Source organism: Mytilus trossulus, chromosome 3 (assembly GCF_036588685.1).
Source record: "Mytilus trossulus isolate FHL-02 chromosome 3, PNRI_Mtr1.1.1.hap1, whole genome shotgun sequence".
NCBI lineage: Eukaryota > Metazoa > Mollusca > Bivalvia > Mytilida > Mytilidae > Mytilus > Mytilus trossulus.
Genome location: NC_086375.1, coordinates 12,298,744 through 12,326,113, shown reverse-complemented (window position 1 = coordinate 12,326,113; position 27,370 = coordinate 12,298,744). Strand labels below are relative to the sequence as shown.

General features: G+C 32.2%; 2 protein-coding genes across 2 annotated transcripts; both read left to right on the top strand.

Moving 5' to 3' along the window:
* On the top strand, positions 1-1,964 carry LOC134710382 (uncharacterized). The gene is made up of 2 exons (XM_063570737.1): positions 1-327; positions 1,618-1,964. Exons 1-2 carry the CDS (start codon positions 1-3, stop codon positions 1,801-1,803), a joined length of 513 nt encoding a protein of 170 aa, XP_063426807.1. The 3' UTR covers positions 1,804-1,964.
* Positions 1,965-10,142: 8,178 nt separating this feature from the next.
* Positions 10,143-25,299, top strand: LOC134710172 (26S proteasome regulatory subunit 10B). Its single transcript, XM_063570391.1, has 12 exons — positions 10,143-10,285; positions 14,943-15,022; positions 15,702-15,741; positions 16,712-16,832; positions 18,080-18,194; positions 18,877-19,026; positions 19,666-19,789; positions 20,687-20,748; positions 22,171-22,291; positions 22,642-22,722; positions 24,354-24,425; positions 25,122-25,299. Exons 1-12 carry the CDS (start codon positions 10,192-10,194, stop codon positions 25,238-25,240), a joined length of 1,179 nt encoding a protein of 392 aa, XP_063426461.1. The 5' UTR covers positions 10,143-10,191; the 3' UTR covers positions 25,241-25,299.
* The last annotated feature ends 2,071 nt before the right edge of the window (positions 25,300-27,370 follow it).

Sequence of the window (27,370 nt, the reverse complement as noted above, 5' to 3'; positions counted from 1 at the left end):
ATGGTGTTAGTAAACAAAGTTAGATTCGAAGATGTGAAAATTGCTAAACAATATATTACAAACAAATCTGTTGGATTTCTTTTTGATTTAAAGGCAGGTTATCACCATATTGATATATTTGCTCCACATCAGAAGTATTTAGGTTTCTCGTGGAAGTTTGAAGGGGTTGAAAAATATTATGTATTTACAGTTTTACCTTTTGGATTGAAATCGAGTGGTTATGTATTTACAAAGGTATTACGACCATTAGTAGCGCACTGGCGGAGAAAGGGTATTAAAATTGTCGTTTATTTAGACGACGGATTAGGACTAGCTGATGATAGTGAGGTATGTAAATTGCATGCAGACATTGTTAAATCAGATTTAATTATGTCGGGTTTTGTTCCAAACAGGGAGAAGAGTATCTGGTCCCCTTCTTACTCATTGAAATGGTTGGGGTTTATATGGGATTTACGAAAATGTGTGTTGCAAATTCCCGAGGCCAAAATATTGGATTTGCAAGAATGCATAGGCATTGCTTTAAGTAATCCTTGTAGAGTTAAAATTAGAACGCTTGCAAAAATCTGTGGCAAGGTTATATCTCTCACTCCAGCAATCGGCAATGTTACTCAGATAATGACAAGAGCTACATTTGCTGTGATTAACGAACGAGATGATTGGGATCAGTGCATGGACATTAACTTCAATAGTGATTTAATTTTTGAATTCATGTTTTGGAAAAACAATGTGCAATTGCTAATGCCTGTATCTTTATTACCAAAGGCAAATGAGGTTAGTATTTTTAGTGATGCTAGCGATGTAGGTGCAGGAGGTTTTATACAAAACTCAACGCATGTAATGTATAAATCCTGGACGAATTTAGAAAAAGTCAAAAGCTCCACGTGGAGAGAGGTAAAAGCAATCGAGCTGTGCTTAGTATCATTTGCACAGTTAGTATGCAACAGTTCGGTGGTTGTTTATACTGACAACCAGAATGCAGTGAGCGTTATTGAAAAAGGTAGCAAGATATTAGAACTTCAAAACTTGACTCTTTCAATTTTTAATACTTGTATTGTGAATTGTATTTCTATAAACGTAAAATGGATTCCACGAGAAGAAAACGAGAAAGCAGATTATCTAAGTCGAATCGTCGATATCGACGATTGGGGGACTTCAGATGAATTTTTTGAGTTTGTAGATAATTTATGGGGTCCTCATTCCATTGACAGGTTTGCTAATATGGAAAATAGAAAACTGCTTAGATTTAATTCTTTATATTGGAATCCGGGTTCGGAAAGTATAGATTCATTTACATGTAACTGGCATGAAGAAAATAACTGGTTAGTACCACCAGTAGCACTAGCAGCTAAAGTCGTTAATCATTTAGTCAAATGTAGAGCTGTTGGAACTCTAATAGTTCCAAAGTGGTCCTCATCGCCGTTTTGGCCGTTACTGTTTGAGGAAGGTTTACATTATAAACCATATGTTGAAGATGTTTTTGAGTTTCTTGAGGAAAATAGAATATTTGTTGCTGGACATAATATAAATTCTATTTTTGCTCAAGGTGATTTTAAAGGAACTGTTTTAGCAGTGAGATTAAATGCTTTAGATATGTAATATTATTTGTATATTTTACAGATTATCCATATTGGTCACTGGACAACAGCTTTTTATTTGGTAATGATGGTCACTGAACTGTTAATGATTCGGCATAGGAACGTCACTGGACTTGCACTGGTTTATTGTGTTACGTTTGTCACTGGACATATGAATTGTTATGGTCACTGGACCAAGAGTAGTGTAGTAGTTGGACTACGCATTTAAGGTCACTGGACCGACTAAATGGATTAGGAATTTACAAGGTAAATATAGATTTATTTTATTATTACTGTTTTAAGATTACTATTTCCGTAATTTTCTTTTATTACAGAAAATTTTTACAACTGGTTTTTGGAAACAGAGTCACATAATTTCTCATCCACAGTTGAAAACGCTTTTTCAAAAACTTTCATCAACAGTACTAGATTCAAGGGCTAAAACTATAGTAGCAAAGTGCATTGGGTATTTCAAAAGATTTGTATTATGGACACAAAGATATTCAGAGATAACTTCGATACTTCCGTGTAATGAATTACATGTCAGTTTATATTTGCAACATCTAATAGATAACAGTAGTCAATCATTACAGTGTTATTGAGGCCGCATTTTACGGTATTAAGTGGGCACATCATATAGCAGGTGTAAAGCATCCTTGTGATTCAGACTTTGTAAGAAGTATAATTGATGCATCTAAACGTTTGTTATCTAGACCGATTCAGAAAAAGACACCAGTGGATCCAGAGATTATGAAAAAACTTTTTAAATTTTATAACAAGAAGTCGAGATCACTTAAAGATTTGCGTTTATTGTGCATGTGTGATTTAGCTTACACTGTTTTTTTCAGATATAATGAACTATGTAATATTAAGGCCAAACATATTTCTTTTACTGTCGAATATGCAGATATTTTTATCGAAAAGAGTAAAACTGATTGTTATAGAAAAGGAAAGAATGTTTATATTGCTAAATTAGATAGTCCTCTGTGTCCTATAAATATTTTGAAGTCTTATTTGACGGAGGCTAAAATAGAGATGAATTCTGATATGTACACTTTCAGGTCATTAACATTTTTTAGAAAATCCAATATATTTATGTTACGCTCTAAGAATGAGAAATTATCATATACACGAGCAAGAGAAGTGATAAAAGAGGCTCTTCGTACTATCGGATGTTCCGAAAAAGATTTCGGCTTACATAGCTTTCGTTCAGGTGGTGCTACCATGGCAGCTAGAAACGGTGTATCAGATAGACTTTTTAAGATACACGGCCGCTGGAAATCAGACTTGGCAAAAGATGGTTATGTGTCGGAAGATATGAAAAAGCGTTTATCTGTTACAAAAAAATCTTGGTTTATAAACACTGCTTTCTTTGTGCATCGACATGGTCACCGTGCTGGACAAAATCAGAAATGTGTTTTCTTTATTTTATTACAAAATATATAGTATACAGTTTGGGTTTGAAGAAGGTTTTAGAAAATAAGTAGCGATGTGCACATAAATACTTTATGTTCGTTTGAACAACTGAATTAGAACATAAATATAGTTATGTGCTCTACGCGGAGTTATTTTTAGACGCGTAGTACCTTTTGTAAGAACCGGTTTAGATTTCGCGGGTAGTATATAAGTAAAGGAGTACGTTTTTCAGTTATCGAGGTTAGGCGGTGACCACTACGTTGATTACTACGACAGTGTAGACATATTTACAGTAGTGTAGAATTATTATGTAGTTCAGAGATCAATTGGATGATTGTGTATTAATTATGATATTTGTTTATTTTTAGATATTCTGTAAGGACAGTGTACCATGAAATTTTTTATTTAGTGGACGTTACGCATTTGCATTCAGTGAATCCAATATTTTGGTGGACAATGAAAATTAATGATGATTTAGTTTGTATTTATAAATGTTTAATAAAATGGACATGGTCACCGTGCTGGACAAAATCAGAAATGTGTTTCTTTATTTTATTACAAAATATATAGTATACAGTTTGGGTTTGAAGAAGGTTTTAGAAAATAAGTAGCGATGTGCACATAAATACTTTATGTTCGTTTGAACAAGTGAATTAGAACATAATATAAGTTCTACAGTAAGCGAAACATGAGCGTTAGTATTTGATCTACAGAATGGATAACATATGAGAGGGATTTCTAGGTGTACAATGGGGAGTATGAGGGTCATTTAAGGTCTAACAGTCTGCACTAGTGAGAACATGATATTTATAATAAGGTCTACAGTAAGCAGGACATAAGAATCATCTACAGTGCTTACGGCATGAATTATTATCAGGTATACAGATCAAAGAAGATCAGTTATTATTAGGTCTATAGTTGGGAGAACATGACGGCCAATATCAGTTATACGTATCAAGATCATGCGAGTCATTATAAGATCTTCAAAAATGAGAAAATAAGAGTAATTATTAGGTCTACAATAGTGAAGATTCAATTCTAATTTGTTTCTTCATTAACCGAAGACACTTTTTTGAAATATGCTATAGATACAGAAATAAGTAATGCTTTTTATACAAATCAATTTCACAACTACAAAAGTTATTAATATAAACAGAGACATATATACACATAAGTCTGATGTAAACGAGAGAGCATCCATTATCTTTGAGAACTAATAAAATCCATTATCCAGCATCTGCTTTTCATAGAAATAAAATGTCTACAGTATGATTTTTTTTTGGTAAAATGGGCATATGTTGATACTTAAACAAATGCAATATGGTAGAAATGTTCAGAATATAGAACATAGCAGTAACATTTTTTCTAGACATTGAAAAATTTAGTAAAATACAGCATAATTTTCCTTAAAAATTCAAAAATTATCAAAAAATTCCCATTTAGCATATGAGAATTACAAAATTTAGTTGACTCGGAGGAATGATGATGATGATGATGATGATGATGACGATGACGATGACGATGACGATGACGATGACGATGACGACGACGACGACGACGACGATGACGATGATGAGCGATAGCGAGGGGTAAAATATCGGCATAAAGGGACAACCCGTGGTAAAATATAGATATATTCAAACCCCCATGAATTATTTCGATTCTAAAAGGACAAATACGGCAAATCTGATGGATCAAAGCGCTCTAGGTGGAGGCTGATATTTGCCGTTCCTAAAATAAACGCACCATTCAATTCGCGTAAAAGAATGGAACAAACTGAATAAGTGACATACTTAAACTGTTTACAATAATGTATTTAGATAGTTTTGGATGAATTTAATGACTAATTTACTCAAATGTCTTAAATGTTTAAAAAAAATGGCTTATATCACATTTTAGCATCGTTTGTTTACGTTTTCTTTTTGTGATGATTTTCGGTTTCACAAGCGTGTATTTTCCCGTAAAATGCTTATATTCTGACGTCGTTGTTCTATGACGTCGGGTAGCTCATTCATTAAAATACATATGAAGTGGGAGTACAATAGGAACAGTCCTAGCAATATATTCACATTTTACCACGGGTCTGTACTCAAAGCGTTTGAAGGACGTCATGTTAGAATATGATATATATACATTTACATGCATACTTTTTATGCAAAACAAAAGGCGAAAATCATACAGAACAGGTTCATAAACATATTGCGTTAAGGTCAGATGTATGGACTTTTATTTGATGGGTAAATTTTAATTGATAAGTACATTTTTAGTTTAGAAACAAGAAATTTAAAAAAAACTTTGTTTGAACTGTTATATAGTTTCTATCTTTTTTATTTGAACAGGAATACTGTTCCAAAGAACTGTACCGGAATATTTTCTAGGACGTGGTATAAAAGACAATATTGTCCGATGAACTCAAAGAATATCTTGCATTAAATTTTGGTTATTATTAAATAATTGACAAACAAATCGGGTGCAAGACTATTTACACACTTATACATTAATACTCCTTTGTAATATGTGATTCTTGATTGAAAAGTTAACCATCCTAATTTTTTAAATAAAGTTTTTGATGGTGTCATATGATTTAATTATTCTGGCTGCCCTTTTTGCAATTTTATCATTTTTCCATATTAAGATTACATGTTTCAGTCCATATTGTACAACAATAATCAAAAAGAAGAAGTACATAGATAAAGGAAGATTTGGTTAGATTGCCAACAAGACAACCCTCCATCCAAACAACAATTTAAAAAAAGTAAACCATTATAGGTCTATGTACGGTCTTCAACACGGAGCCTTGACTCACACCGAACAACAAGCTTTTAAGGGCCCCAAAATTACTAGTGTAAAACCATTCAAATGGGAAAACCAACAGTCTAATCTATATAAAAGAAACGGGAAACGAGAAGCACGTATAAATTACATAAACAAACGACAACTACTGTAATCAGATTTCTGACTTAGGACAGGTGCAAACATTTGCAGCGGGATTAAACGTTATAATGGATCCAAGCCTTCTCCCTTTTTCTGAAACAATAGCATAACATCACAACATAGAAAAACACATATCCATTAAAAAATAAACATTAACTTTTTTCTGGAATATAATGCTTCAATCAATTTAGTAAACCTAATCTAGCACTAATCATAGTACATACTTTTTTTATTTGTTCATTCCATGAAGGACAATTATCGATTATTATGCCAAGTATTTTTTCACTGTTTACATTTTGTAAAAGAATTCCGCTATATTCTATCTTTAAAGTATCTTGTATACTCTGAAGCTTTCTATGTGAACATGGTGAACCAAATAACATGATTTGGATTTTTTATATCATCAACGGAATTTGAAGAGTATTTAAGAGTTGTGTCATCTGCATGCAAATCAAGCTTTGTGAGATTTAGCTGAAGTGGGAGATCAAATATATAAAAATAAATAAATAACTTGTAGTTTTATTTAAGCGCGTGATTGATTTATACATGTTATATCCTGAATCTGTCTTCTTTAGGTTTTCAGTAGTTCATCAATGATCTGAAGATTATTAACTGTTTTTGCAGCGTGGCCTATATATATATTTACAAAAACAAAGAAAAACAAAAATATTTGGAAATAAATTTGAGGTGCGTAATTTAATTTATAAAATTGTGATTAAAACTTTGTACATAGGCTAATAATGAGTTAGATGAATTTGTGGAGAACAGCTGGTAGGAGCTGTTCTCTGAAAGTGTCGACTGTGGCGACAGCGACTGTTTGCATTGCCAATAAGTTCCACTGAGTTATGGTATATGGAAAAAATGAATATGTATATGTATCTTTTTTGGTTGAATGTTTAAAAGTATAATTATGGGTTTTGCTGGTTCTACTGTCTGATGGTATTAGAATGGCAGATTTTTTTCCCCATATTTATATTACATGTTTCAGTCCATATTGTACAACAATAATCAAAAAGAGGAAGTACATATCCATTATAAAATAAACATAAACCTTTTTGTGGAATATAATGCTTCAATCGATTTAGTAAACCTAGTCTAGCACTAATCACAGTACATACTTTTTTATTTGTTGATTCCATGAAGGACTATCATCGATTATGTTGCCAAGTAATGCCTTCACTGTTTACATTTTGTAAAAGAATTCCGCTATATTCTATCTTTAAAGTATCTTGTATACTCTGAAGCTTTCTATGTGAGCCAAATGACATTGATTTGGATTTTTTAATATTTAGAATCATATCATTATATCCACACCATATTTGAAAAGTTGCTATGTCATCATTAGGTTTATCACATATATCATCAACGGAATTTGAAGAGTATTTAAGAGTTGTGTCATTTGCATACAAATCAGGCTTTGTGTGATTTAGCTGAAGTGGGAGATCATTGATATATAAAAATATCTAAACAGCTTGTAGTTTTCGAAATCTCTCTTTTAGCGCGTGATTGATTTATATCCTGAATCTTTCTTCTTTAGGTTTTCAGTAGTTCTTCAATGATCTGAAGATTATTAACTGTTTGCGCAGCGTGGTCTATATACATATTTACAAAAAACAAGACACAAAAATATTTGGAAATAAATTTGAGGTGCGTAATTTTATTCATAATAATAATGAGTTAGATGAATTTGTGGAGAACCGCTGGGTGTGAGCTGTTTTCTGAAAGTGTCGATCGTGGCGACAGTGACTGTATGCATTGGCAATAAGTTCAACTGAGATATGTTATATGGAGAAAAAGAATATTTATATGTATCTTTTTTGGTTGAAATGTGTCTAAAAGTATAATTATGTTTTGCGGATTCTACTGTCTGATGGTATAAGAATAGCAGATGGTATAGCTACGATTTGATGTACTATTTTGTAGAACATTATTAATCTTGTACGTGTTCTCCTTTCCTGTAGAGTTGGCCAGTTTAGGGTGTTTATCATATCTGTCGGTCCACTGTTGTTATGGTATCTGTTACAGACATATCTGGCAGCTCGCCTTTGGACCATCTCGATGTTAGAGGTTTGTTCAACTGTGTGAGGGTCCCATACTGAACATGAATATTCCAGTTTAGGATGGACTAGTGCCAGATATGCCTGCGATTTGATGTTCTGACAAGATGTTTTTAAGTTTCTTTTTAAGAAGCCCAGAGATTTGTTGCCATTAGCTATGATGTTGTCTGTATGTTTTGACCATTTTAGATTTGCTTGAAGTGTAATGCCCAGATATATAGCCGAAAAGACAAGTTCCAGTTTGTGATTGTGGAGGATATAGTCATGTTTAAATGGGGTTTTTCTTCTGTGCTACTGTAAGGACTGTGCATTTGTCTGGATGGAAAGCCATCAACCAGTCTTGCCCCTACCTAGCAGCTGCATCTAAATCCAACTGTAGTGCATCACAGTCACTTTGAGATTTGATGGTTTTGTAGATGATACTCTCATCGACAAACAGTCTGAGCTTACTGGATGATAGGTATTCTGGTAGGTCATTAATGTATACCAAGAATAATACTGGGCCCAGAAATGTGTCTTGAGGGACACCTGAGATGACTGGGGCTAGGTCAGATGACTAACCATCCAGGACAACTGTTTGTGTTCTGTCATTTAGGAAGGCAGAGACCCCGTTTACAGTTTCATTTTGGATACCGTAATAGTGTAATTTATAGAGTAATCTTTTTTTATGTACTTTGAAATTGTCTAAGGCTTTGGCAAAGTCCATTGTAATTAGGTCTATTTGAGTGTTGTTGTTAATATTTGCTGCAAGTTCTTGGATGAATGAAATGAGTTGAGTTTCCCAAGATCTAGACTGACGGAACCATGCTGGATTGCATTTCATACAATGTATTGTTCTTTTCAAGATGGTTGATTATGTGTTTGGTGATGATATGTTCCATAAATTTACAGGAAATATATGTCAATGATATAGGACGGTAATTTTCTGGCTTATATTTTCCCCATTTTTTTAATACTGGTGCTACAGTGCTGGTGTTTTCAGTCTGTTGGTATAATGCCAGTTTCATGAGTCAAGTGATAATTAAGTGTGCCTCGGAGAATTGGAGCTGTTTGGTCTTTGAATTCTTTAAATATTCTGGCGCTGCTGTTGTCTGGGCTGGTAGCCTTATGTGGGTTTATATTGTGTAGGAGTTTCTTGACACCAGGTAAAGATATTTCAAGTGGTGTTATCACTTCGGTTGAGACTTTTCTTTACTCTTTTCATTATTATTGGAGCATGTTGATTTAACTCGTAAAATGTATCCAATGCATGGTCTGGATTATCAAAATAAAGTATTTCATTAAAAATTTTAGCCGTTATTTAAAATCTTCTATATTTTTTTCTTTATTAAGCTTAGTGAAGTTTCTATATTTTATTGTGACATTGTTGATTCATTGTTATGTACTGATGTTTTGAAACTGTAGGCTTTTTAATAGTAAAACTTTCAGGGTAGTGATCTCCCGGACAATAGGCACGGACTTTCACTTTTTTATCTGTAATTTTCTCAGGATTTGTAGAATGTATATGATCTATAAGCGTGACACTGTTTTTGGTAACTCTAGTTCGGTATGAGTTCTAACAAGGATTTGTATAGTAAGACTTACTATACACTGAATCCTTGGTTCTAATAAGACTGACGACTCTCGATCTAAGTCGCAATTTATCAAAGTAACCCATAGGTGGGGCCATAGGTCTATAATTGATAATTTAAATATCATAAAAAAAAATGAAAATATATGTGTTGGTATAAAAAGTTGGAAGCTTTAATATATCAGTAAATCGTTTCAGAAGCGATACCCTCTTCACTGAGACCGCTAGAAATAGTCAGTGGCGGATCCAGAACTTTTCCTTAAGAGGGGGCCGCTTCAGTCGTGATTTAATGATTCCCTATATAATCAACCAAATTTTTCCAACGAAAGGGGGACCGGGCCCCCAGTCCCCCCCCCCCCCCTGGATCCGCGTATGATGGTCAAATAAAAGGAAGTCTAGACAACAAGCCTTTAATTGTAATTTTATTTTCTCCCTGTTCCGTTTGTATTTAATTTCCGGTGCGATGATACAGTGTCACTGTGCATATTTCGAGAGAGAAAAAAAGAAACTCACAAAGAACAAAAACTTATAATAATGTCCGTGTATGTGTACTATTTAACTTTTTAGTTTGCGGTACTTAATGAAACTATTTTTACTTATTACGTCCCTTGTTTTCATTTCCGCCGGCCTAAAAGAGAAAATGGCAACAACAGATAGTGCTCGTGAAAAAGCTTTGGCTGACTATAGGAAAAAGCTTCTCGAACACAAAGAACTCGAAGCTAGGTTAAAAGAAAGTATGTACACAAGCTGACATTGTAAACCAGAATTGAAATAACTCCCATCAACATTTAAAATGTGTTGACTATTTGCACACATAAACTTGCTTTGTCATCCTAAAATCACTTCTTGAAAATTATCTCCGAATTCAGTAACAGTTGTTCCCAGCATGTTGCCATTATTTATTTATAAATGCCAAAACCAAAGTAAACACTGAAGTTACAGGATTCGTTAATGGTTCAGTTATTGAATTCGGTAACCGTTACTAAATTGATTAACGTTAATACCAAATTCGGAGATTTCCAGAACTGAAATATCAGAATCTAACACATGCAAAAGACAGTCATTTGTTTCTATCAATATTTTTAATAATATGAGGCAGGCATTACCTATGAATGGGGACAAAGTCTGAATGAATTATTATTTTTAATTCAAACATGTCAAGGAAAGAAACAGAAATACCCTGACGTTTCCAATTTTGGTTCTGTTGTTAGGGATTTTAGTCGTGACGTCACATTCAATGTAAACAAAGAAACACTGTCATCAGGTAACGTTTTTTTCATATCAAACAATTTTTAAAAATGAATTGGTATTGACATCAGTGGTTCCGGTAACCCGACCAACCCTGTTTTTTTAGCTCTGACCCTTACTTTTTTATTGGATCTTCCAAAAAAAAAATTAAAAAATTTATCAACTGACCCTGTTTTTGACACAGGCTTCTGATAGATGACATAATATTTTTTCTCTCTTGCTTCCTCTTGCAATAGCATGGAAAGCCAGTAAAACATTTTATTAATGTCAAAAGGTATTCCAAATAGGTTAAAATCCAAGAAATTTGCACAGCAGGTGCTTCAAAAATATTGCAAATGGCACACTTCCAGTTTTTGAAACTAATTACGGAATCGGACTTGGAAAAAAAACATGATAATTTTCCGGATTTCATTTACGATGCCAAAAAAATAATAAAAAATTCCAACCTACCGACCCTATTTTTCAAAATTTTGTTACCAGAAACACATATCTTTTTTTTTAGGCTTTTCTATATAATTTACTAGACTGATAAATTTCTATTTTATTCAAAGTCTCATGCTAACAAGACTGGAAAAGGAAGTAGATTTCTGCGCAGATGCAGGGATTTAAAAAGTCTGAAAAAAGGTTAACAATTAAACAGATAATTTTTTTATTTATTTTTAGGCCACAATTAAAAGAATGTATGTTTCCCCAAACCCCTACCCACATTTTTGTAGGTGGGTAGGTAGGTAGGGTTTTTTTTTTTTTTTTTTATATCTTGATATTTTTTTTAATATCCAACAGAGCAAAACAAATCGATTATGTGTATGTCTGGCATATATAGCCATCTGTAGCAACTTAAATGTACGTGTTAAATTGTCTAAATGTTTGTAGCTCTCTGTGTCAGGTGTCAACTTGACATTAATTTTATTTGATTTTATTTGGATTTGTATCTCAGAATTGTTCATGACTGATTTTTTTCCCTCTTTGACAGTGAGTCTGACTACTAAGTAGCAAACTGTTTTAAATATATGTATGCATGTACTGTAGTTGTTCAACCTGAAGAATGTTCCATCAAACAATTTACCCTCTGACAGCTCAGGACTCAGATTTTGCTTCTGACATTGAGGAAATCACCAATATTAATAAAAATCAAATTTTCATGCTTTCCTCTGAATTTCTTATTGTGACATCTAAAACAACGACAACCATGCCCAATGTCTTTACATAGAAAGAAAACATCTTTTTGGAGATCATAGGAAAAGATGCATATTGTCTACATTTGAGAAACAGATTCCAGTGTTCTCCCCAGGATTTTTGGATAGCGCTGTGGTAAGCGCGTGATTTTCCACAATTCTCTGTAACTTTGTCGCGTCGCGCGGTTGGTTTGTTATTGATTTTTAGAGGTTGTGTTTGATAATTCTATAAACAATTGAATACGTGCAACCAGATAAGTTCTTCAATCTTCAATCTTTGTTGTGATGACAGAGTAATCTCTCTTGTAAATTATCCTCTCTTGTAAAATAATTATCACAAATGTAGTTTCTCCTTTGTACTTATATATTGTAGGTGGCGCTTTAAAAATATTATAGAATTATTGTATGAAGTGAAATAAATTTAAAAAATGGTGTATTAGGTTATTGAAATGGCATGAAAAATAAAAAATATAAAAAATTTAAAGAAATTTGTATCAAATTATCCACTAAAACGGTTTGTTTCCTCTATGTACTCCGCTAATAGTTGATTGATATTTTCTGCATTTTGCAAATTGATTGTTAATAAATTATCTAGATCTGTTGGAATTTGTCCTGTTATGAAGTATATTTGATGAAATAATTTGTCTCTGGCATCTGAATACAGGTCACATTCAAAAAGGTAGTGTTGTACATTTTCTTTTTGTTTTTTTCAAGATTTGACAATACTTCTTTTAGGTCTTTCCCTCGCAAGTTATCTCCCTTACTGGCTGACATAACTTCCAGTTTACATTTGTGGCCTTTTTAGCATTAAATACTATTCCTAATCCAAGCCATCCTCTGTTTACATTAAATTAAAAGCAATATTTAACCAATATATATTGATGATTGGTTGACAAATATCGATATTTCATATAGATCTACACAAAATTTTCGTTTGGTCTTATTCCCTTATCCATTTGAAAAAGAGCCACGGATGGACAAGTAATCGTAATATACGGGCTTATAATGAATCCCTTGATAACAGGGTTGCCTCCTTCAAACAATGCAGGTTTGACAGTTCGGTAGTAAACGCGAAAAAGTAATGATATAGTCATAGATGGTTCAATCAATGGTCGAGACCACGTTGTCGGAGAAGGGGGTAACGCTTCCCTTAATTTTTTAGAAATTAACTTTTCAGCACCTGAGACATGCATTAAATGTCTCTGTCCATTCCTTTCTTAAGTTTCGGTATCTTTTAAAAGCGAAAAATTGGAGGAAGGAAATGTTAATTTGGCAGTAAAAGTTTTGCAAATGGCGCCATTTTGATCATTTATTGAACTGGTCCCTACGATATTTGACATCGTTTAATTAACGATCTCTTTGGATAAATAAACCAGTCGATCACGTGATCGGAATGTGTACAAAATAATACAGGATGTTTGAAATTCAAAAACAATACCGCTGATTTTTGGTCACCATAAAATGATCATCTGCACTGGAAACAACCCCGAAAAATTTCCGGAAATAAAAAAAAATGTTGCAAAAAAACGGAATAAAAACTTTTGAGTCGGCGGGATTTCTCTGAGTCGGTCGGGCGAGGGGAAACAAACCATATTTTTATTTTGGCCTTACTGTTAAAGGGGACTTTGTCCTATGGTCCCCATTAATGCCAGTGTTTTGACTGAATTTTTGGTCTTTCGGTAGCATGTTTACTGTGAATGGAGGAGGTTTCTGGGTCAATCTTTTTAAAAGGCATTAAGTTATTAGTGTTTAGAATTGATAATTTGCTGCTCCAAGTCAGAATAAAGTGTCTGAGTAAGGTGATTTGTCTTCCTGCAGAGTGATTTTGGTTGTGAAATAATAAAAAATTTCAAAAAAAACAGACTTTTTAAAATCACTAAAACAAGTAATAAATGAAGTTTTATATGTAATCACTTCAATTAGTGTTTATAACAACTATCTTAGGAAAATGATAAATAGAAAAATCAAGCTATAAAATCGAACAAGACATCAATTATGCTGAAAAGTACAGACATCTGAAAAAACAAGTACAAATTTTAAAAAAGAACAAAGAACTGCATACTGAGTAAGAACATACAGACCACATCATAGCCAATGACAACAAATCTCTGGGCTTCTTAAAAAGAAACTTTAAAATATCTTGTCAGAACATCAAAACTCAGGCATATCTGGCACTAGTCTGTTCTAAACTGGAATATTCATGTTCAGTATGGGACCCTCGCACAGTTGAACAAACCTTTAAAATCTAGATGGTCCAAAGGATGAAAGGCGAGCTGCCAAATATGTCTGTAACAGAAACCATAACATCAGTATGATAAACACCCTAAACTGGCCAACTCTACAGGAAAGAAGAACACGCACAATATTTATAATAATGTTCTACAAAATAGTACATCAAATCCTAGCTATACCATCTGCTATTCTCATACCATCAGACAGAAGAACCCACAAAAACCATAATTATACTTTTAGACACATTTAAACCAAAAAAGATGTATATACATTGTAAATATTCGCTTTTTCCATAAACAATAACTCAGTGGAACTTAATGCCAATGCAAACAGTTGCTGTTGCCACAGTCAACACTTTCAGAGACCAGCTCACACCAGCTGTTCTCCACAAATTCATCTAACTCATTATTAGCCTATGTACATAGTTTTAATCACAATTTAAAAAATTAAATTACCCACCTCAAATTTATTTCCAAATTTTTTGTTTTTGTAAATATATATAAAGGCCATGCTGTGCAAACAGTAAATAATCTTCAGATCATTGGAAGACTACTGAAAACCTAAACAAGAGAAGAAGAACATTTTCAAATAATTTTCTTGATTATTTTTCGAACAAGCTTGATTTTTTTATTGGTAAAAAACAAGCATTCCATCGAAAAAACAACTATGTACATTTGTACATGTAGAAATTGTCTGAATAAACATGGTTAACATTAATTTTTATTTATTTTTTCAGTGAGAGAAAGTTCCAAAGAATTAAACAAACAGTATGATAAATCTGAAAATGATTTAAAAGCTCTACAGAGTGTTGGACAGGTTTGTTAACATACATGCTTTTTGTCATTTTCAAACCTCCATATAAATAATGGGAGTGGGCAAACTTCTAGAAAGTCCCCTGACACATCCTGTGGGCAAAATCCCCTTTGTCTATCCTATAGCAGGGGTAGATCCAGCCATTTTAAAAAGGGGGGGGGGGTTCCAACTACATGTCCCCATTCAAATGCATTGATCGTCCAAAAAAAAAGGGGGTGGGGGTTCCAACCCTATATAGAAATATTGAACCTACTTTACACAGGAAAAAAATATTTAAGCATTCGGAGTCATTATTTATATAGTCGCCCAAAGTGGTTAGATGGAAATTATAACATTCTGAGTAACACAAGCTGTAGTATAAATTGTTTTCTGATAACTGTGGTCACATATTGTTATATATTTAATGAGATTTTATGTATTTGTTAGGACATTTTCTGATCTACAGCTGGTACATGCATTTTAAATGTATAATACTCATTTGAACATAAGAAAAACTCTCTTAAAATCTGCAAATTTTCATTAACAGTAGAAAATAACTCTTTTTATCAATTGCATTGATTAGATTGCACACTCTTTTTTGCATTAATTAGTGATTCACAAGAATGAATGCACACATTAATTTGTGAATTTACAGTTTACAATTATGCATTTCTGTATTCTAAGAATTATCCTTTTTATTTAGATTGTTGGAGAAGTATTGAAACAGTTAACAGAAGACAAATGTACGTATAGTAAAATCTAATTGTCAAATGGTATAATGTACAGTCAAACCTGTTATAAACATACCTGCCAACTGTCACTATTTGCGGGGGCTTTCCCCCATGAAGGCTCCAAAATATATATTTTCAAAGAGCAATTTTGGCCGCAATTTCAAACAAAACAATTAATTCTACAATAGCTATCTATAAGGCTTGTAAAAATATGAAGAAGCCAAAAAAAACACCTTAAAAAATATTTGAAGGCCCCCTTGAAGGTTTTGTGGGACTTTGGAGGCCATTTTGCACGTAAAACCCCCATGGGCATTTTGAAAATTTGGCAGGTATGTATACAGTCATCTCTATATATATTAAGACGTGGAAACTAGTGATGACTTTTCTTTACATATATGTTTTATTGTGTTTGACTCTATCTGTCGTCTGCAATCTTCATTGGCTGTTGCAGAATTTGACGTCTTAACCTGTGGTTTACAACCACTCATAAGTCAGGGAAATGATTTCAGTTGAAATTTCAATAATGTTTTGATATATATGACAATATGAGACAAACAGGATTAACTACAATTTACTGACAGCTTTTTTGCCTTATTGTATAGTTGCAGTTCCATTCAAGCATTAAGTGTATTTGTTCAAACACATTTGTAAAATTTGACAGAAGACAGATAAAAATGAGCAAAGAGAAATACCGATACGATGAATCATGGTACTGACCTTGAATTATGGCAAGGCGTTATAAAAAGATCAATGTGCTTAAATTTTCTACATCAAAAAAAGGCAGAACCTCATGGAAATTGGACAATTTGCAGAGCCTTTTCTAAAAACCTCATGTAGGACACAATAGTTTATTGCAGTATCGGTTTGTAGTTAATTACAAAATGATTCAATTTTGGTGCATTAAATAATTTATTCACAGATTGTAGTTGTTAACAAAGGATATACTGTTGACCATTGATTGTTATCATATCTTATTTTATAGTTATTGTTAAAGCCACCAATGGTCCTAGATATGTTGTTGGATGTCGTCGTCAGTTAGATAAATCTAAACTTAAGTCAGGAACCAGAGTTGCTTTAGACATGACAACCCTAACTGTAATGAGGTAAGTTTCACTTATTATTCAGGATCATTACAGTTCATGATAAAAGATTCTTTGACACCATTTTCAGTTGGGACTAGCCAGATATCTTTTTATTATATAAGAACTCGCATCAATTTAACTCTTTTTTAAATCCGTCGGACCAGATAATGTTCTGTTAAGACCAATGATAAAGGTTATATTCACTAAAGGCCAACAGGATATGAGAGCATTTAAAGCATAATGGGATATACACCATATGGCAAAGATGTTAATGATACAAAATCATACTAAGCAATACATACTTAAAAGTAAGACCAACCTAAAAATTGTCTTGCATGGTTAAAATCCTGAAACACTCGCAAGATGATTCTGATTCCTGCTTAAGGTGGTTCCCAACACTTTCACTAAAATTAATTTGGCTTGTTTAATTTTCATAAAGTTTTGACAAAGTATTTACTTTGACCCTTGGACAAAAGTATAAAAGTTTCAAAAAATTTGAACCAACCATTTTATCAGAAAAATTTCACTGGTTATATAGCAGTTTGACAAACACTAATTTTGATCTTTGAGAAGCTTAATATTCCCTTAACAACACAACGTAATTGAAACGTTTAGCTGATTTTACACAGTTATCTCCCTGTAGTGTTAGGTACCACCGAACAGCTTTCTTAAAGTAGAAACATTTTGCATTCATTCCATTAACCGTCCTATAATGATGACCCTACTTTAGACTAAGATTCATTTTGGAGTCTTTATGGAACTAGATAATGTAGTCCCAGTACTCCTAGATGACAACAGTTTTAATTAAATAAATTGGTACATCATACATGCCTGATTAAATGCTATAGTGTTCTGTAAATTAATATTAATTCACATGCCTCTTTAATTATAATTTCTGAACAATCAAACAAAAATGAATTTAATTTTTGTTGTTTCAGGGAATAATAAGAACAAATAATGCAATATGCATGTGTTTATTTTTCCAAAACTTCCTCTGTTTATTTGTAAACGATAAAAACATCACAAATATTTCTATACTTATTTTCATGTAAAGTATGTTTAATTATTATACGTCTGAGAAAAGAGTAAATTATCTAGTTAATCATATCTAGACCATTCCAATCTCCCAAATTTAGACAAATCTGAACATCAAGTCATTAACATACATTTGTACCCGTAATGCAACACTATTTTTAGTTTTCCAGTAAGATCATACTAATACTATAAAACATAATGAGAATGACTTAATTTTTTATTCTTAATTTAAGATATCTTCCCCGAGAAGTTGATCCACTAGTATACAACATGTCTGTAGAAGACCCAGGTGATGTTAGCTACAATCAAGTCGGTGGACTGGGAGAACAAATCAGAGAAATCAGAGAGGTAAGTTGCATTGATAAAGCAAAAAATAAATATCTATGGAAGAAAATGGAGAGGTTGGTAGGTAAAAATTACTTTATTTTTCTAATATTTCATATGCACAATATACAGAGAAATCTGCAGGACTCAACCGTGCTGAACTAGAAATGTCCATAAGTTAAAATCTTAATGGTAGGAAATAAAGTTAATGTAAATTCAGCAATTTTCCTGACAATTTTGTTCTTGAAATATAAATTGTAGAAAAAAGTGTTTTATTATTAATTAGATATAAGAAGGTGTGGTATGAGTGCCAATGAGACAACTCTCCATCCAAGTTGCAATTTGTAAAAGTATTCAAAGCCTTGGCTTACACTAAAAACAGCAAGATATATAAGGCCAGAAAAGTGACTAGTGTAAAATCATGCAAACAGGAAAACCAACGGTCTAATCTATATAAAAATCAAGAAATACTGATGAACCACATCAACAAACGACAACTACTGAACCTCAGGTTCTTGACTTAGGACAGGTGCAAACAAAAGCAGTAAGACTAGTTGTAAAAATTGAGTGCACCTGAGTTCTTTGAAATCCATCAACTACCTGAATGAAGGTTTGGGTATTCCTTCATGTTAGTGTAGCAACAACCTATACACTGTAAAAAAATGTCATTATGAGTACATACATGTATGATTATCATTCTTTTCAGGTGATAGAATTACCATTAATGAACCCAGAATTGTTCCAGCGAGTTGGTATTACACCACCTAAAGGTTGTTTGTTATATGGTCCACCTGGTACTGGAAAAACTTTATTAGCCAGAGCTGTGGCCAGTCAATTAGATGCTAATTTTTTAAAGGTAAACTATTTCTCCATTCTTTCCCTCTTCTGTTTAATACTGGCTCCAGCTGTTCATTTATTGAAGTTGAACTTGATTAGCTCCAAATTAATTGGTTTTTTTAATGTGGAATGCTCTGTTATTATCCCATAACTATAAATTTGAATTTATCTTAAATTGCAATGCAATATATTCACAAATAATCTCAGTGACACAGGGATTTTAGATTGTGAAATATTTCATATAATAAGCCATCACTTTGTATTTTCTACTTCTTGAAAAGGAAATTATTTTCATAGTTTACAAAATTTATCAAAAGATATTTACATTATATCAACTAGTGAAATATAATTCCTACAAACATTTTGTGTTTATATAACACAAAGATTTATAAAAGCTTATGACAAAAATGAAAGAAAAAAAAACAGACCACACAGTGTATATGGAAAATGGAGGGAAGTGAAATTTGAAGGGTAAAAAAATAGCTTATACAACTAAAGTATTTACAGTAAAGTTGGCCTAAACCAATTCCTGGAGAATTTGTATTTTATATTGATTTGATGTGCATGTTTATATTGTTACTACACATGGTATTTATAGTTAAACAATTTTTTAACAGATATATTTATCTGATCAAAATTATTATTAAACTATTGACAGGTTGTCTCCAGTGCTATTGTAGATAAATATATTGGTGAAAGTGCTAGACTGATCAGAGAAATGTTTGCTTTTGCCAGAGACCATGAACCATGTATTATATTTATGGATGAAATAGATGCTATAGGTATGGTAAAAGATATTGCAGCCAAAATTATGGTTCTATTGCTATAAACCTATTCATGCTATTTTATCAAGTAATTTCTGACCTTTGTGTGTGAAAAGACCATTGAAATAAATAAATAAAAGACATCTAGAGGATAACATACAGTCTACATTAATTTTGTTACAATAAATATAAAAAAGAAGATGAGGTATGATTGCCAGTAAGACAACTCTCCAAAAGAAACCAAAGTGACACAGAAATTAACAACTATAGGTCACTGTACGGCCTTCAACAATCCATACTGCATAGTCATCTATAAAAGGCCCATAAATGACAAATGTAAGATAATTCAAACTAGAATAAGTCAAGTTTTAGATTGACCTAAAGATATGTACATGAATAGTTGGCAGGGATTAATTTATATGTGTTAACTGCAAAATCAGGAACTTTTGCAACAAAAAAACTCTTGTAATTTTATTATTTGTGAGTTTTGATAGTCTTCTTTTACACATGTTTACTTCCAATCATGGAACACCTTCTCACTGGAATGTTTCTTGAATGAGGAGTATTATATGTACTTGTATGCAGCTTTTTCTGAAATCTCCATAAATAATCCCTCTGACCACATTTGTGTCAATTGTTAAAAAATTGCAATAATAAATGCACACAAAATTTTTGAAATTACTATTCATAATGTCTTTGTTTCTGCATTTTGTAGAGCTGAGAATAAAGGATCAGTAGGCACACTGTATTTTAGATTCAGCTGTGTAGTTTTATCTTGAAATTGTTCATAACTCATTTAAAATTAATGACAGTAATGCAGTTTAACAAGGATTCAATTTGAAATATATTAATATCTCTGCAAATTACTGTTCCTGTGATGTAATTTATCACACTGTGATTTATATTTATTTCCAGGTGGTAGAAGGTTCTCAGAAGGTACATCAGCTGACAGAGAAATACAGAGAACACTTATGGAGGTATGGATTATATATTATAAAAACTACTTTTCTCAACAAAAAGGTTAATTTAATTACAGCTGATTTAATTGAGTAAGTAGCCTAAGTATGTATTTGGTTAGCTTGCTTGTTAGCTAAACCTTTAAGTCATTGTTAAGTCAGGTATACTACCCTCCTTCAAGAGTAGACTAGTCCATCATATAACTAATCTATCTGTCTTTTGGACTCTGCTACTTTGAAAAGAGGGTAATACACCTGACCTAATAATGACTTCACAGTTCAGCTAACAAGCAAGCTAACCAAATATATTACCTTTGGCTACATACTCAATGAAATCAGCTTTAAAGGTAAAAAAAAAAATTGCGATAGTATATTGGTATGATGTTGTCGTCTGCGCTCTCCGAAGACACATTGGTTTCGGGACAATAACTTAAGTTAAAATGAAAAGATCTTTATGAAATTTTTTCAGAAGGTTCAATACCACAAAAGGAAGGTTGGGGATGATGTTTCCAAAGGTTTAGGAATAAGGGGCCAAAAAGGGGCTAAAACAAGCATTTTTTTAGTTTCAGGATAATAACTTGTGTATAAGTATTTCTATTGCTCTGAAAAACTGTTTATAACCACAAGAAGAAGGTTTGGAATCATTTTAGGGGTTATGGGGCCAAAGTAAATTAGTAATTTAGGGTAAAAAAAAGGGACCTAAAACAAGCCTTTTTCAAGTTTCTAGACACTAACTTGTGTGTAATTGTGTGGATCTCTCTGAAATTGTACCACAATGTTCCATATAACAAAAGGGAGGCTGGGATTGAGTTTTGAGTTAATTGCTTAAAATATGTAGGGATAAGGGGCCAAAAAAGGGTAAAAAAGAAGCATGTTTCTAGTTTCCAGACAATAACTTGTGTTAAGTGTATGGATCTCGCTGAAATTGTACTACAAGGTTCCATACTACAAAGGAAAGGATGGGATTGAGTTTAAGGGTTATTGAGTCAATGGGGTTTTCAATAGTAAAAAAAATTAAGGGATTTTTTTTTTCCAACATTTTTCAAATTTTGAATTTTAAAAAGCTTCAAAAAGAAATCCTCAATTGCAAAATATTGTGCAGTAGATTTGTTAGATCTTTGACCACATTTATTTTGTGACAAAAACCTATATTTATGTCAACAACAAAAAAATATTATTAAGGACTCAATACATGTCTATAGTAAATTTGTACATTGTTGAACATTTAAATTTGTGGTTTGTAAAAATCAATAAAATTGGTATGCACAAGTATAATAAATCCACAGTTTATAACATGTATTCTATGCTTTAGTTTTAATTCTTTCAAAGTAAATAAAGCTTAAACAGCTTTCTTAAAACAATTTTGATGATAAAGCTTTATCTTTCTAAGCAGACTGTTACAACCGTCACTAACATGACACATGTTTCTATTCTGTTTTGTAGCTGTTGAATCAGATGGATGGTTTTGATGCATTAGGTCAGGTCAAAATGATAATGGCAACAAACAGACCAGACACATTAGATCCTGCCTTGTTACGTCCTGGTAGATTGGACAGAAAAATAGGTAAATCTGAAGATAAAAGTCCAAATTACTTCTATGTAAATAATTATAGATCACTACATCCTTCAACAATGAGCTAAAATCATGTTTTATTAGCAAACTATAAAAGGTGTGACATTATGAAAGTTGGCCATATAACTTCTGCTATATTTTAGGTATATAATGACAAATCAGAGACAAGTGCCTATGATGTCAAGTTTATAAATTTCTAAATTAAATTTAGAATGAAACTATACTGGAAATATGTTCAAGAACTCAAAAAATATAGGGTCATTCTATTCCTTTATGATTATCGCACATGGTTTTTTTTTCATTGCATATGAATTTATGTTGACAAAAATTTCATATTTCAGAAATTCCACTTCCCAATGAACAGTCACGACTTGAAATTCTCAAGATTCACGCACAGCCTATAGCAAAACATGGTGAAATAGGTAAGACTTACTCTTGTTAGAAAAACATGAAAACACCTAGACAATTTGGTTCTTTAAAAAAAACTATTAGATTATACCATATAAAAAAGAAGATGAGGTATGATTGCCAATGAGACAACTGTCCACAAGAGACCAAAGTGACACAGACATTTACAACTATAGGTCACCATACAGCCTTGCATCAAAGATTAAATGTGTTCAATAGAATAGAAAAACAAAGCATATGAGTATTCATTAAAGACATAAAATCAATACATGGACACTGAAAATATAAAAAGCTAAGAAATAGAGCATTTATACTGTTCTTCTTCTCAAAGTCATAGTGAGGCCTTCAACATGGAGCAACACAAAAAAAAACTTTTTTTCTCACAGTGAAAACTATTATCACCGGTAGTAAATATTTATAAAATTCTATTTTTAGCTCACCTGGCCCGAAGGGCCAAGTGAGCTTATGCCATCACTTGGCGTCCGTCGTCTGTCGTCGTAAACTATTTCAAGAATCTTCTCCTCTGAAACTACTCGGCCTAATACTTCCAAACTTTAACTGAATGTTCCTTAGGGTATCTAGTTTATAAATTGTATCCGAAGTTTTGATCTATCAACAAACATGTTCGCCATTGCTAAAAATAGAACATAGGGGTCAAATGCAGTTTTTGGCTTATAACTCAAAAACCAAAGCATTTAGAGCAAATCTGATAGGGGTAAAATTGTTTATCAGGTCAAGATCTATCTGCCCTGAAATTTTCAGATGAATCAGACAACCCGTTGTTGGGTTGCTGCCCCTGAATTGATAATTTTAAGGAAATTTTGCTGTTTTTGGTTATTATCTTGAATATTATTATAGATAGAGATAAACTGTAAACAGCAATAATGTTCAGCAAAGTAAGATCTACAAATAAGTCAATTTGACCAAAATTGTCAATTGACCCCTTAAGGAGTTATTGCCCTTTAAAGACTTTTTTCACAATTTGTTCATCATGTTGACTTACTTTAAAAAATCTTCTCCTTTGAAACTGCTGTATCAATTTCAGCCAAACTTAGGCTAAATGAGTTTCAGAGTATCTAGTATAAATTTTATATTTTATTTCCTTGTATGTCAAGAAACATAGCTCCTATGGCTAAAATAGAACATAGGAGAATTTTTTTTTTTTTTTTGCTTTTGAAGAAAATAGGACGATTCAAAGAACATTTAGATAAATTGAAAGCCAAAATAATCATTGATGAGAGATTTAACCAAAAGAATTAAGGTGAGCGATTCAGGCTCTTGAGAGCCTCTTGTTTTGTATTTTTCTCACAATTCTGTTACCCTTAACCAACTTATTCTTGCTTGGTATTTAATTTCACCACTTTTGCAAATAGAAAAATAACCAGGATATAAATCATCACTGATATATATATTAAACTAGGATCTTCTTTTACATTACAACATTAACAAAGTTGAATAAGGGCATTAATAAATTACTGCAAAGTTTGCTAAACAATGTAAAAAAATGTTATCTGAATTTTGTTTTTTCTATGGTCGGGTTGTTGTCTCTTTGATACATTCCCCAATTCCATTCTCAATTTTATTACAATGGTTTACAATTTATAAATGTGAATAACAAATAACACCAAACATTTGTATCTTGTAGATTGGGAAGCCGTAGTTAAATTATCTGATGATTTCAATGGAGCAGATCTGAGAAATGTTTGTACGGAAGCAGGTAATTATTGTTATTCCATTTACTTATGGTTTCATGACTTGCAAAATACGGTTTGATAACCAAAACTGTTGTTATTAAGCATTATGAGGCCTTGCTGGCTAAATGGTCTAAGTAGTTTAACTACTGTATCACTATTTTAATTTAACACTGAGTGAGTTTGTTGGTTTGAACCCTGGCACGACAAGTGCTTTGGACATGAATCTCAATAGACTATTTTCATATTACCGACACTGGTTATATAGCAGTTTGACAAACACTAATTTTGTTCATTGAGAAGCTTAACATTCCTTTAACAACACAATGTAATTAAAACGTTTAGCTGGTTTAACAGAGTTATCTCCCTATAGTGTTAGGTACCACCTTAATAGAATTTTTGTTGTTTAAAATAGAAAAAAGAAAGCTTCTAAAGGGACACTTAAAGTCATAAGTCAACAATAAACTGACAAAGCCATGAACAAAGATGAATGTTATTTTGAACAATTTTTGATCCATCTAGGATTAATAGGGAGATAAAAGCTGATAAAAAGAATTTACAATCATAATGGGAGATTGACATAATTAAAAAGAGAAATAGCAACTCAACAACACAAAGAAATAAAATACATAATATTAAATGCCAGTATTATCTTAATTTGGATAGGTAGAATCAATTGACATATAAACATTTCTTTTATTGTTGAATATTTTTGATTACAGGTATGTTTGCTATCAGAGCAGAGAGAGATTACGTAATAGAAGAAGATTTTATGAAGGCCGTCAGGAAAGTTGGGGATAATAAGAAATTAGAATCCAAGTTGGATTACAAACCACTGTAAAAACTGAACTGAACATTTATTATTGTGTTATTATTGATAAAATAAAAAATTGTCATCAACTTTGTGTTTTAAAAAAAAATGTATGTCTCCAATGACATCAGTTTTTTGCCAAAACAATTGCATTTGATTTCAAGTATGGTAATTTCAAAAACTATTGTGAGGTTTTAATTATTTCTAAAAATGCGACAGGTTATAATCACAATAATTTAAACTCATATTTTGAATTATTTCGTATGAATTCAAACAGGACTTTTCTCAATATCTCAAAAATTAAAATAGTTTTGTAGTCTAAAATATCAAAATCACAATAATAATTGCACGCAATAGTTTCTGAATTTATAGTAATTAATACATCATCAACAATTAATAAGTTTCCTGAAATGTGTTAATTTGATTGGCAATCAATAAATATCCACCAAAGACAAAATGACTCTTACATTTTAACATCTGACCAAAGCCCCTACCAAAAGATCCTGGGTACAAAAAGCTCAGAGAAATTAAAATGCTTTATAGTGAGTTTACAATTTGTAAGATAATTCACAATGTGAATGAGTTATAAAGTTTCAATTCAGTCTGTTATATACTCTTTTTATCTGGTTAACGTTTTAGCACCATTTTATATAACAATAGGCCTGCTAGGCCAAAAATGTGTTACTTAATGACCTCTTCATATAGCAATCACTACAAGTATTAAAGCATACAAAATGTTGAAGAGGTTCTCGAGTTTCTAGCCATTTCTCACCTTTATTATCAAGTGATTTCCTCATGTAAGTGCTCTCGTGCAACTTTAGTCAGATTTATAAGAATTTACATCAAAGATTCTATATTAGCAATGTCTTAGACCTGTGTAAATTCATCACAACTGTGTGTGTTGCTGTGTTCTGAATCAACATTAGCTAAGAGGTAAAGGGAAGGGTTGATATATCACAAAACATGTTTAACCCCGCCACTTTTTTTCTGCCTGTCCAAAGTCAGGAGCTTCTGGCCTTTGTTAGGTCTTGTATGTTTTTTTTAACTTTAGTTCATTTAGATGTTTTGGAGCTTTGTATGAAATCCATTTTTATTGAACTAGTACATATTTTTATTTAGTGGCCAGATGAGGCAAATCTCCTGTTGCAGGATTTTTTTGCTGTGTTGAAAACTCATTGGTAGCCACTGGCAGTTATCTGCCCTTTAGGGTTGTCTTGAACTCTTTGACATTTTCTCATATTTTCTGGTCTTTTTCCATTGAATTACTTGTTAACCCTTTTAAATGATGGTTTTCAAATTATGATATGTTGTAACTGATAAAAAATATTGGTCAAGTTTGATTTTGAAGATTTTAACTGTTCTGAAGTAATGGTCATTGATATATTGAAAATTGAGACTGTCTTTTATGTTCAATAACTTAAAACCCCTTCTACTGATGGTTTTCAAACGATTATGTGGCTTCATAATGTTCTCCATTTAACGCAATTGTGACATAAACTTCACCCATCAGCAATCAGCAATGCAACTAGTATCAGGTCTGTACCTTGCCCAAGCACCAAAGATCCCCAATTACAAGTTTTGATGATGTCTGTATTTTATGGTTTTGAAGATTATTTTTATTTTATTTTTTCCACTATATTTCTTTGAATTTAGATTTTTTATTGTCCTTTTGGAATCCGGAGAATTTGTTAAGAATTGACAATTGAATTGTAAGGTTGTTACCTCAATGAAATATAGTTTTTGTGATATTTGTGAAAAATCCTTTTTAATTCATATACAAACTTCCAAAATGCTAGTTTACATTATTGCAATTATATACCCTGTCACATTTTTTTTGCAATAATTTATGAATTCACAGTAAATCGATTAAGCAAAAACCAATCCAGGTAGTGTAAACTACAACAAGAATGTTCCTAAGTACATGGATGCCCCATCTGCACTATCATTTTCTATGTTCAGTGAACATGAAAATGGGGTAGGATCTCTAATTTGCCATTAAAATTAAAAAGATCATTTCATAAGGAACATGTGTACTAAGTTTCAAGTTGATTAGACTTCAACTTCAACAAAACTTTAACTTGAAGTGGGACGAACAGACGCACAGACCAGAAAATATATTGCCCATAAATGGGGCATAAAAATATACCAATGAAAGTCATG

What these genes read in the sequence shown, in the direction of transcription:
- LOC134710172 (XM_063570391.1), top strand. Translation starts at nt 10,192, where the DNA reads ATGGCAACAACAGATAGTGCTCGTGAAAAAGCTTTGGCTGACTATAGG. An exon ending in ACAACCCTAACTGTAATGAG is followed by an intron (nt 16,833 to 18,079) that starts GTAAGTTTCACT and finishes TCTTAATTTAAG; the next exon opens with ATATCTTCCCCGAGAAGTTG. An exon ending in TAGATTGGACAGAAAAATAG is followed by an intron (nt 22,292 to 22,641) that starts GTAAATCTGAAG and finishes TTCATATTTCAG; the next exon opens with AAATTCCACTTCCCAATGAA.
- LOC134710382 (XM_063570737.1), top strand. Translation starts at nt 1, where the DNA reads ATGGTGTTAGTAAACAAAGTTAGATTCGAAGATGTGAAAATTGCTAAA. An exon ending in GACTAGCTGATGATAGTGAG is followed by an intron (nt 328 to 1,617) that starts GTATGTAAATTG and finishes TATATTTTACAG; the next exon opens with ATTATCCATATTGGTCACTG.